This window comes from Magnolia sinica, chromosome 4, assembly GCF_029962835.1.
Source record: "Magnolia sinica isolate HGM2019 chromosome 4, MsV1, whole genome shotgun sequence".
Taxonomy (NCBI): Eukaryota; Viridiplantae; Streptophyta; class Magnoliopsida; order Magnoliales; family Magnoliaceae; genus Magnolia; species Magnolia sinica.
In genome coordinates, this window is record NC_080576.1 from 2828743 (window position 1) to 2841855 (window position 13113).

The 13113-nt window shown below is 39.6% G+C and overlaps 1 protein-coding gene across 1 annotated transcript; it reads left to right on the forward strand.

Moving 5' to 3' along the window:
* The first annotated feature begins 5285 nt into the window (after positions 1-5285).
* On the forward strand, positions 5286-10859 carry LOC131242150 (uncharacterized). Its single transcript, XM_058240595.1, has 5 exons — positions 5286-5494; positions 5939-5988; positions 9761-9884; positions 9967-10071; positions 10139-10859. The coding sequence occupies exons 1-5, from the start codon at positions 5320-5322 to the stop codon at positions 10759-10761; spliced, it is 1077 nt and encodes a 358-aa protein (XP_058096578.1). The 5' UTR covers positions 5286-5319; the 3' UTR covers positions 10762-10859.
* Positions 10860-13113: the final 2254 nt, after the last annotated feature.

A 13113-nucleotide genomic window follows, 5' to 3' on the forward strand; every position in this document is an offset into this window, starting at 1 on the left:
TTTTTTTCCTTCATCCAGGTCCATATGACCTTATGAACAGGTTGGATGGTAAATAAACATCACAGTGGGCCCTAGAAGGTTTCAACGGTAGGAACCATTAGCAATGCTGCTTCATATGGTGTGGCCCACTTGAAATTGAATCTGTCTCGCTTTTGGGTCTGTAACCTAAAATGACATATAAAAAAATGATGGACGGCGTGGATAAAACCCATGCATCACGAGGCCCCTCCTCTCTCTGACAAAAACGTCTCCACCTACTCCACATCCTAAAACTGTAACCAGTCGGCATCCGTCGGTCGAATCCAGATCCGGTCCTTTTCAAATGCTCGAATCAAAGCTTTCATCGCCTTCAGAAGCGGAGTTCCCGACTCAACGGCCCGATTACGAAATCACGACTACACTCCTGTGGTAGTTCACCACATCTTAAAATGGGGTGTGACTAGACAGCCATATTCATGTTTACAAATATAAGAACCGTCAAAATTGCCGACTCGATCGTAAAGGGAGTATAATTCAAATTTTACGTTAATAAGATGGTATCAACCATATGGTTTTGACCCCGGAATTCGTAACATTCAGTGTTTTACTTTTAACCATCCATAAGCATCAGTTTGAATGGTTAGAATTCTTTTGATCATTAAGATTTTAGAGATCTGATCCGTCCACAAGGTGCCCCTCAACTTAGATAGACCGTATAAATGTAATTGAATGCCACATGTAACGAGTCATCACTAATTTCAAAATGGTAATGATTTATTCTTGGGAATCTTTGTAATTTTGGTTTTTGTTTAATCATCCAACCGGAGAGGCTAGGGGCTGTGTGCGGCCCACATATATGTCTGTGACAAATCCACTCCGTCCATCTAATTTACCAAACAAACTTGTTTAAAATGAGAGTAAGCATAAAAAGCTATTATTATATTTGAGTAGAAATGCCAAACAAGCCCTTAGTTCTTGATTTGCCTTTTTTTTTCATATATATCATATCTTAAAACTAACTCGAAAAGTGGATGGACATCGCCGATAAAACTCAAATAACATTGTGGGCCCCACAGGTGTCATCTCTGTACGGGCGTCAATCAAACCCATCCATCTAATGATCATTGTAATTGATGACTTGTATTTCAAAAACCAAACATACATGAGCATCTACCCATGACTTTTCTTCGTTTTAACCCACTGGATTTTTGACCATTTAACTGTTTTCATTTTCTACCCTCGCTTTGAGGGGAGAGATCGAATGGTTAGAATTGTATAACGTGTGTGATTTATGAAATGCAATCCATCCGGGTTCGGTACATGAAAGGAAATTCCAGTTTGCTGCAATTGAGCCGTGGGATTACGGGCCGGTACCTTATGGCTGGAACAACGGGTTATCGTGAATCATATGGTATTCAAAGGCATGTATTTTGAAAAAAAGTAATTATCACATGTGGCAATGGAATGTCTTATAACACCAATGTTTTTTCAAAATTCTACCCCATGTTTGATCGTAAGATATCTATGGGTGGTCAGCGATACATCTGATGTACGGCTTTTAAAATGGTATTGCCTTCAACTGAGAATTATAGATATAAGATTGCCAGCAAGTTGTGAGCCCTATCATAATGTATGCGTTGTATCAACACTCTCCATTCACTTTGTGGTAGCATCTAAGGGCTTGGGCTGAAAAATAAACCAAATCCAAAGTTCAAGTAAACCATGCTACAAAGTAGTGGAGATTGGACGCCTATCATTAAAGACTTCTCAAGGGCATAAAAGTTTTGGATCCAGCTGGTATCTGTAATCTCCCTTCATGTTGGTCAGTGTGACCTTATGAACATGTTGGATGACAAATAAACATAATGGTGGGCCATGGGAAGACTTTAACAATGGGCATTATTGTCCTCACTTCTTTTTTCGGCCTATTCCACTTGAGTTTTGTATTTTTCTCATTTTTGTAACCATGCCTTAAAATAATTTTGAAAAGGTTATACATATATATATATATATGTATATATAAAAATATATATATATATATATATATATATGGAAAAGGTACTATGTGCTCGACCTCACTATAAGCGCCTCCCGTGAGGTTGAGCTGTGTGGGCCCCACCGTGATGCGTGTCGGCCATCGACACCGTGCATTTGATGGTTCCCCTCTAAATTATGGGATATCCCAAAAATCAGCCATATACATAACTTAGGTGGGCCATACCATATAAAATCATGTGAAGACACCGTTAAAACATATAAAAACACTTGGCGGGGCCACCTGAGTCTTAAATGCTGCTGAAACTTGGTCTGAACCCTCATCTAAGTGGGACACACATAATGGATGAGCTGGATTTTCAAACCACATCTCGGTGGGCCCAAAAAATGATTATGAATGTCTTAATGGTGTACGGCTCCTCCCCACTTCTGTATGTGGTGTGGCCCACACAAGTCATAGATTGACTTGATTTTTGAGACCTATGCCCACGATGGAATAGTGCATTTGACTCATGGGGTAGATGTTTGAAACGCATCACGGTGGGGCCCACATAGCTCAACCTCATGGGACGGACTCGTGAAGTTGAGCGCATAGTACCTTTTTGCCACACACACACACATATATATATACACACGGAAACGCTCACCTGCGAACCAATTCGTACGTACTACGTACGAACTTTTTCAAGAACCCATCATACGTGATGTGGATCCAAAATCTGAACCGTTCATGTGAAGCAGCACCTCGTGAAACCCCCCAGACCCAAGTTCTACTTTGATCTAAAACTTTGATGGGCCATGAAAAATGAAAATAGTTTCCTCCCTTGATTTGCATTTCTCTTTGCTATGGCCCACCATTGTTTTAGATCGGGGTGAAATTTGTCACATATGGTTTCATGGGATTCCGCATCACATGGATAGTTCAAATTAGACACCCATGGCACGTGTGCAAAGGTGTGCAGGGGAGCATGACTTTATATATATATATATATATATATATATATATATATATATGTATATATAAAAATATAGATTTGGTAGGAGAGAAGAGGAATTGCCGAAATCTCTCTTAATATAGGCACATTTTTCAACGATAACCATTAAAACAAATGGTGGAGAAAGAAAGACATGACTTTAAGATATAGTATTTGAAATAAAATACCACTTAATATCACCTAATCCCCTAAGCAAAACAAGCCCTTAGAATCTTCAACGCGGGAGATACTGTCTTGATTTTTTTAAAAAAACTTTTTGTTTTTGGGTGCCCCAATATGAGGCCCATCATATAAACGGTTCTGATCATAAAAATATGAACCCAGATTCAATGGCTGCCTAATCCTTGTGTGTTCACGTCACACTTGCAGGCCATTGACATTATATGGTTGCGTCAATTTCAGCGGCTGATTCACATCCGGTCCCACTCGCTACCTTTCCCACCCACATTGGCCCACCTTCCGCGTATTCATGTTATCATAAATGGATGTGGACAGGGTGTCGCATGAAGTCTCTGTTCTCTTATGGAAGGTGGGCCCACCGTGATATTTGTGAGAAATCCACCCCATCCATCTGTTTTGCCTGAGTCAGATCCGAAAGTGGGCCGCAATTTAAGGAAAAAGTGGGTAGCCAAATGATTAGCGTTGAGACCTTAATGGGTCCACCATGATGTTTATATGCCATCTAAACCGTTCATAATGTCATTCCTACCAGGATGAACTTAAGACACAAACCTATTAACCTGATCCAGGTCTTCTATGGCCCGCAAATTTCAACCGTGGATGTTCAATCCTCACTGTTTCCTATCGTGTGGCCTAACATTTTTAGCTAGAAAAACGGATGGGTGAGATGATTTCTCACAAACATCACGGTGGGCCTCACATTAGCAGTTACTTGCTGCCATGGGTGTCGCAGGCATCCGCGTCCCTCGTTAATATCGAAGTCCAGCTTTGACAATGTCAACCCAAAATCCCGATAAATCTCTCATTAATCTCATCCTTATCTTTTTATAAGATTGTATCTACTTTCCGGTTTTTTAGTAGTTTTCCTAATTCAAACAGCATCGTATCGCGTAATGTGTCCCACACCACCGAAAGCGGATTGGATAATGACAAGGTCCCCACTGAAGTGACGTCACCAAGTATTTTGGACCCATCATGATGCATGTGTTGTATCCATGCCGTCGAAACACTTTTAGAGATCGTTTTATGGCATTACAAAGAGAAGGAGATAGATATAAAGTTCAAGGGGATCCACCATAGAAAATAGTGGGGACAGTGACATCCATCCTTCAAATCTTCTTAGGGGGCCATAGTAGTTTCCAATCAAGCTGATATTTTTTTTGTTCATTTCATCTATCTCTATCTTAACTTATGAATAGGTTGGATCTCAAAAATACATCACGGTGGGCCCTGCAAATGTTTCAACGGTGGGTGTGACTGTTCCCACAGTTTTATGCGGTGGGTCCACTTGAAATTTAGATCTATTTCTTTCTCTTTGTAATTTCATAAAACGATCTCTAAAAATGGTTGGACGGTATGGATACAACACATGCATCAGGGTGGGGTCCACAGAGCTTGGTGATGTCAGTATCCAATCCACGCCCCCACACCACCAGCTCCCGTTGCGTGTTGACGTGGCAAAGTTATGATGCTCGAGTGTGATGATGTATGTATTATATCCACACCATCCATCCATTTTTCAGACTATTTTAAGGCACGAGCCCAAAAACAAAGAAGATACAAAGCTCAAATTGGCCACACCACAGGAATCAATAGGATTAAACGCTAACCATAGAAAGCTTGGCCATTGAAGTTTTGGATCATGCCAATATTTATGTTTTCCCTTCATACAGGTCTTTGTGTTATATCCACACCGTCCATCCGTTTATTCAGCCCATTTTACAACGAGGTTACAAAAATTATGAAGATCCAAATCTGAGGTGGACCACACCACTGGAAACAATGGTAATCGGGTGCCGCACCGTTAAAAATTCCAAAGAGCCTATTATAAGGTTTTAGTAATGTTTATTTGCAATCCAACTTGTCGATAACGTCAAGAAGATTACTTTTGTGGACCACCAAAAGTTTTTAATAGTCATTCATCAAAATTTCTAGTGGTATGGTCCACCTGAGATTTGGATCTTCTTAGGGTTTGGGATCACGACCTTAAAATGTAATGGAAAAACAGATGGACGGCGTGGATATATAAAAAATACATCAATATGGGGCCCACACTGTCAGGGTCACCCACTAAGCTTTTCCCCGGGTAACAGCTAATCCGGTCTCTCTCTCTCTATATAAGCAATTTACGGTGCATCTCTCTCATAGGCATCCTTTTCATACTTCAGAGATGGCGAAGATCCGTCTGATCTTGAGCCTTCTCATCTTTGCATTTGCTACCTTTGATGGTTGCATTGCAACGAGGAAGTATGTGGGGATGTATGAGCTTAAGAAAGGGAATTTCTCTGTAAAGCTCACTAACTGGGGTGCAACTGTTGTATCGGTCATTCTTCCGGACTCGAAAGGTTTTTTTTTCTTTTCTTTTCTTTTCTTTTCTTCTTCCTCTTCTTCTTGTTTTTTGGGTTCTTTTGTAATCTATTAAGCGCATGCAGCATCCAACCCTTCTTACAGGATCATGAGATTTACCTTTGTGTAAAAATCAGCCACATCCACTTGTCAAGTGGACCACATCTGCATTTTCCATTTGTCAATGGTTAGAGATTATTTTGCATGGTGTGGCCCACTTGATCGGTAGATCGTGGTATTTTCTTAGAAAATGATCCTCATGGTGTGGCCCACCTATTGGAAGGGTTGGATTTCACATGAACTTAACAGGTTGGAGGTTATCGGTTGCGTGGACCCTAACTTGTGTTCCAACCGTTGGACTTGACAGCTTCAAATATGTTTTCCCTCCTTATTTGAGGGTAGATTTTGAATCCCCCCCTTCTTTTTTTTTAATATTTTTGCAGGGAATTTGGCTGATGTTGTTCTTGGATTTGATAAACTTGCACCGTATGTTGTAAGTCTTCTCTCTATTTCTACAAACACGCATCTAAGATGAGAGTGGCATTCACGTAAATTACTATGAGGTTTGCTAATTTTACGCATGCACGCGTGCAGGCACATGTGCAATATGAATACGTGTGTGAGATATGAGTAAATCAATCTTGAGGTGTCGGCGCCCACGATTTACAAAGTAAATTGACGGTTGAAAAATTCTTCCGTGGAATTGCCTGACTAGATCTAAACAGTGTGGTTTCCCTGGTGTGAAGCTCAGATCTCACACACACGTCACGTTGTGGAACATCACCTGCGTGTGGATGTGAAAGGCCCACAGTCTTGTGGAATTAGGAAACCTCAGTCACGTGATTTCGTGATTAGTGGGCGCGGATTAGATATTGACAAGGTCAGTAGCCAAATCCCTACTGAAGTGACGTCACAGGCTCTGTGGCCCCACCATGATGCATGGTGCATGTATTGTATCCATACCGTCCAACCATTTGGAGAGATAATTTTATGTCATTACAAAAGGAATGAGATAGATCTAAATTTCAATTGGACCCCACCATAGAAAACAGTGGGGACAGTGACATCCACCGTTCAAAGCTTCTTAGGGGTCACAGTAGTTTCCAATCAAGCTGATATTTTTGTTTTAACTTCGTTTATATCTATGTTAACTTATTAATAGGTTGGATCTCAAAAATACCTCACGGTCAGCCCTATAAACGTTTCAACGGTGGGTGACTGCTCCCACTGTTTTCTGTGGTGGGTCCACTTGAACTCAGATCTATCTCATTCTTTTTTTAATACCATAAAAAAATATGTAAAAATGGTTGGACCGTATGGATACAACGCATGCATCATGGTGGGGTCCACAGAGCTTGGTGACGTCACTTCAGTAGCCACCTCTTGTCAGTATCTAATCCGCGTCCGTGACTAGTGGGGATAAGGACAACCAGCTACAGCTTATCTGCTTTACACTTTGCATGCATGCAAAGCATCAAGCAGCGAAACTTAGCTGGACGCGGATTGCCTACCGAAGCTACCAGTAGCGAGGTGGTCACTGGACAGTGCTAGGTGGGCTGCACCATGATGTATATGTTTTATGTACATGGTCAAGCCATTTTTTCAGATCATTTTAGGGCCATGCGATCATTTTAGGGCATGAGTTTAAAAATGAGGCAGATATAAATCATTTTAGGGCATGAATTTAAAAATGAGGCAGATACAAATCTCAAGTGGACCACACCATATAAAAAAGTGGTGATTGAATGCTAACACACCACAAAAAGCAAAGAAGCTGTGATTGGATGCTAACCATTAAAAACTAGAGCCGTTTTTAACCTTTATTTGTCATCCAAATGTTATATGGATAAGGTAAAAGGGAAAAACATAAATAACAGCTTTAGCCAATACTTTTTTGACGAAATCGGATTGGGTAATGCGTAAACTCTGTTGGGCCCACCATAAATGTATCTAATATATTCACGCTGTCCATCCGTTTTTCCATCTTATTTTAGGGGTTAAGATCAAAAAATTTAAACATACCCAAAGATCAAGTGGACCATACCACTGGAAATAGTTGAATAATGACTTCCACCCTTGAAACCTTTCTAGAGCCTGCAGCTATATTTATTTCTCATCTAACCTGTTCATAAGATCAAACAGACATGGATAAAGGGAAAACAAAAAAACAAGCTTGATCTAAAACTTCTGTGGCCCCCAATAAATTTTCAACAGTAAATGTTAAATTCACACTATTTCCTATGGTGTGGTCCACTTGAGGTTTGGATATACTTAATTTCTAGGCTCAAGTCGTAAAATTATCTGTTAAAATGAATGGACGGAGTGGATAAAATACATAAATCACCGCAGAGTTTGCACAGTACACTTAGCATACTGAGTTCCTCGGTACGCAATCCGCTTCCTTTTTTGACCCACAAAAAGTTTTAAATGCTCATTCACCATTGTCCTTTGTGGTCCGTGACATAAATAATCTTGAAAAACAAAAAGGTGTAGACATACAATGCATACATCAATGTGGGGCTCATGGTCAAGGTTTCACCCATATGGCTAGATCCGGGGTCATAGCTAAGGAGCGTTTTTTCTTTTTTCTTTTTGTTAGCTTTTAGTACACAACACTGTCGGTTCATAGCTAACTAGTTGTTTAGCACAGTGGAAACAATGGTAAAAGAGTGAAATTGATGATAAAGGCATAAAGTAAGTGTGTTTGGGGAGTGGTAAATTAATTTCATTTATCATTTTTTCACACGTTTTTAATTCCTTGGCTAAAGGTGTAGTCAAGGTGTGTTTTCGAACTGCATTACCACCACCTGAGAGCTCCTTTAATTTAACCGTAGAGCACAAAATCAGCTTGGTGGGAGAGGTGGGCCATACCAAGGGAATAGCTAGGAGAGAGACACTCACCCTTTGATTTTTCAAGGCCACCATTATAATTATATCAAATCCATTCCAATTGTTAGATACAGTGTTAAAATGTAGGTATAGATAAAAAAATCAAGTCCATCAACAGTTTGGAAAACAGTGTTGGTTGAACATCCACCACTAAAAACTTCATAGGGCTCAATATAATGTTTATTTGCCATCTAACCTGTAGATACGGTCACATAGACCTGGATGAAGGGAAAACACAAATATCAGCTTGATCCAACACTTCTTTTGCCTCCCAAAATGTTTTCAATAGTAAGCATTTAATCCCCACCGTTTCCTGCAGTGTGTTCCACCTTAGATTTGGATTTGCCTTCGCTGGGTTCATGCCCTGAAATGAGCTGATAAACACATCATGGTGCTGCTCACTGAGCTTTGACACCAACTAGCTGGCTGCTTTTGGTTTCACTAGGGAAACTGTATCCCTCATTTACTTTTTGAGTGGGGCCCAATTTTCTAATGTCCTGCCCCACCTAAACAATAATCCATCCAAGCAGGGATCTGTGGGGCCCACCATGATGCATGGGCCAGAAAAGGAGTCATATCCATAGCTCTAAGTGGACCACCCGCAGGAAGCAACGGTGATAATGACACCCAATTCTGAAACATTTCTAGGGGCCACTGGGATGTTTATTTGCCATCCAACGTCTTCATGAGGTAATATCCCTTTGATGGAGGGAAAAAACAAATGAAGATTAACTTGATCCAAAGAAGTTTTTAATGGTGGTCATTCAATCCCTACTTTGTGGTGCCAAAAAAGGAGGCACATCCATAACTCAAGTGGACCATCCACAGGAAGCAGTGGTGATAATGACACCCAACCCTGAAACATTTATATAGGCCACTGGGATGTTTATTTGCCATGGAGGGAAAAAATAAACATTAGCTTCATCCAAAACTTCTGCAGCTCCAAAGAAGTTTTAATGGTGGGTATTCAATCCCCACTTTGTGGTCCACGTGAGCCTTAGGTCTGCCTCACTTTTGGGTTCATACCCAAAATGATATGGAAATATGGACCGGCGGTGTGGATAAACCCCATGCATCATGATGGCCCCACACAGAGCCCTGCCTGGATGGATTATCGTTCAGGTAGGTGGGATACAATCCGCTTCCAATTTGTGGTTCCATTGATGGATGGTTGGGACTTTATGATCGAATTGAATTTTAAACTATGGACCATCTACAGTATGGCCCACCAAATCAATGTTGGTTCCCATTTTGATGGAGGTCCTTGGACTATAAAATGGACCATCCTCTTTTAATTCAGTAATTACATTCATTATTGCTGCTTTTTTCTTAATACAATTTTCTGTCATTTTTCTTTTGGTTTCTTTATCCTGTAGAATGACACAACCTATTTTGGGGCCATCGTTGGGCGGGTCGCAAATCGAATTGGTGGGGCCCAGTTTAGCTACGATGGGATTCAATATAAATTAGTCCCTAATGAAGGGAACAACATGCTTCATGGTATATGTTCATTTAATTTTAATTCTTAAATATAATTTTATATTTGTTAAGCAATTTAGTAGATTTTTTCTTTTCTTTTCAGGTGGACATAGAGGATTTAGCAAGGTCATCTGGACTGTTAAAAGGCATAGTCATGGGGAATTTCCTTTTATCACATTCACTTATCACAGCTTTGATGGTGAACAAGGTAACAATTTCTTATTAGATTCATCCTATTTTCATTTTCGCGCTTGATTTGTATTGGAATTGCACAGGCTTTCCCGGCGATGTTGATGTGTCGGTCACTTACAAGATCGTTGGACACTACAAACTGGCTGTTTCAATGAAAGCTAAACCACGAAACAAGCCCACCCCGATCAACCTCGCCCAGCACACCTACTGGAACCTCGCTGGCCATAACAGTGGTAATATCCTATCAAACACCATCCAGCTCTTCGGTTCTCACATCACTCCGGTCGACGACTCCCTCATCCCAACCGGCAAGATTGTGCCGGTTAAGGGCACACCATACGATTTCATGAAGCCCAACACAATCGGCAGCCGGATCGACAAGCTCCCCCATGGGTATGACATCAACTACGTGCTCGATCTGCCACTGAGCCGCCACCACCTCAGGAAGGCAGCTGTGCTGAAGGATAACAAGACTGGTAGGAAGTTGGAGCTGTGGACTAATCAGCCCGGCTTGCAATTCTACACTAGCAACATGTTGGATGGTGTCCTTGGCAAGAATGGCTATGTGTATCAGATCCATGCAGCGGTTGCTTTGGAGACTCAAGGATTCCCAGATGCAGTGAACCACCCCAACTTTCCTTCACAGATTGTGAAACCTGGGAAGGTTTACAGTCACCACATGTTGTACAAGTTCTCTTTTGAGTAGGAAGGTGATTGGTGTTGGGATGTGTGGCTGAGAACTTGGGCGCATATGTTTATATGTTTGGACGGTTGAGATTGGTTTTAAGTTATCTTTTCATGGTAGGCCATGGAGAAAATAATGATGTATATTTGTCACGCCCCAAAACAGGCCCTAAAGTTTGTTATGTTGGCTGCTCAATTTGTTTTTAATTATGTAGGCTTGCTAGAATCGATACATCAGCTTGATCCAAATTGATCAAGTTTAACCCCAAGCGCTAAAATAAGTAGATACATCTAACATGAATATATATGACTAAATTCTCAGAAGATCAATCACTTACTCGGCTACTGCAAAATTTGATAATGATTAGATGATAAGGGTGGGGTTCTTCATATGAAAATGGGTTATTTTATGCCTTGTACAAGGAATGACTTTTTAGAATACTGGTAAATCAAACAAAAGAAAAAAGTCACAATCGATCACTAGGATCAACTGTGAGAATGATCTCTTGAAAAAATGATTTGATATTGGATAAAGAACAGATAAAGTAAATTGATAAATTTATCTATTTAGTTTGATTAGTATATGACTCTTTTCTTTGTTAATTCCTTTTTAATTTATAAATTTTTTATTCATCTAGATCTGGATCTTCCATTACTGCAATTGTTATAACAATAGAAAAACCTCTATGTCATTTTCTTATTACGTTTCAGTTTTATGACCATTCCTCTTCCAAACGCCCAAATCCTCTTGTTTGGTTGTCTTCGGTTGCGCTCGATTGCACTTCTTATATATCGATCATAATATTCTGTCGATCATCCATTGATGTATAAAAATAGACTTATGCCAACTGTAAATTCTAAAAGTACTCCAAATCTTTGAAGATTTTTTTTATCTAATTTTATTTTTTATACAATGTCACATGTCACTCTTTTATTGCTTCTCATAATTGTCAAAATTAGGGTACAATAATTCCACTCAGCGGATGAGCTGGAAAGTTTCAAAAAATTGGACCACATTTTACATTCAATATGTGGGGCCCACCTGATGAACGAACATCCTTATTTTTAGGTCATTGCATGTTTACGATGGTTACTACTTGAAAATGATCATTTTCCCCCTAGATTCCCTACCAAATAAGGAAGTTTCATGTTGGCACTGTGCAAAGAATTGTATGATTATTAATTTTAATTCATGTGAGTATGGATGTGAATATGAACAAGAAAGTTAATGTAAATGTAAAGTTAAATATAAACATAAAGTGAAAATTTTATGAAATGATATTTTATTTATCTAATAACCTCAAATTTATAATCAGTTGAATTTTGGAGTGGCACAAGCATCTTACTATTAACTAGAATGAGTTGAACTTGCTTTTAACTAACACACTCATGCAGGGCCTTAGCTCATCATTCATGATAACTTGTATAGTGAATTCATGTTTTCATGTATGGATACATCATGACTATGTGCTCTTGCGGCTAAGGGTGACAATGCGTTGGTTTGTTCAACTCCTCTTTGCCCTCAAGGGCTAGGGCTTGGGCCACTAAACTTTGCCCATGAGTCGAGCTAAGTCTTGAAATCTAGGTCCAATGCTCAGGTTGGGCTGGACTAGAGCCAATGATGAGTATTCCACCATGCTCGGAGCAGCCAACCAATTTCTCTAATCTTTACTATATATTACATATAATATATAGGTATTTGTATGGACTATGGAGTTCTCATACAAATAATCGTATACCAATTATAAACATGGCAAACATTTATCTTTTCTTTAACTTATAAAACCAGCCTAGTTTGGGCCTCTTAAGCCCCTAAGGACTTAGAGTTGGGCGCTATGCCACACGCCTTAGCCTACCCTACCACTCACATGTGACACAATGGCGTATGCCCTCTCCTTCAGATGGGACTTCTATTGAATCAGCAAGCTGACGCAGATTTTGGAGAGAGCACACATCAATCACCATTACCTTGCAAAATGCTGACCTTTAAAATTCAAGATAATGCTTTCTTTTTAGATATATGCATTTCACAAAGTAATTATTAACTTTATCCATAATTTAAGCTATCTCATTTAATTAATTATCTAATGAATTTAGAATCTTCACTTGTCATCTATAAATATGACAAATATAAAATCTATTTTTTGATGGTGTGGATAAAATTAATAAGAATAAGGAATAAGGGTCATTCATAAAAGAAAGGTGCTGGCATATCCGGCCTAGGTACCCATGGAGTCACTTTCTCTTACATGTGGTAAATGACTTGATGCGCATGAAATCCACCCCATCCATTAGGCGCATCACCTTTGATTTTTTTAAAAAATAAAAAATAAATTAAAAAAATAAAAAATGCTCATTCACCACTTAAATGAGC

What these genes read in the sequence shown, in the direction of transcription:
- LOC131242150 (XM_058240595.1), top strand. Translation starts at nt 5,320, where the DNA reads ATGGCGAAGATCCGTCTGATCTTGAGCCTTCTCATCTTTGCATTTGCT. An exon ending in AGGGAACAACATGCTTCATG is followed by an intron (nt 9,885 to 9,966) that starts GTATATGTTCAT and finishes TTTTCTTTTCAG; the next exon opens with GTGGACATAGAGGATTTAGC. An exon ending in CAGCTTTGATGGTGAACAAG is followed by an intron (nt 10,072 to 10,138) that starts GTAACAATTTCT and finishes GGAATTGCACAG; the next exon opens with GCTTTCCCGGCGATGTTGAT.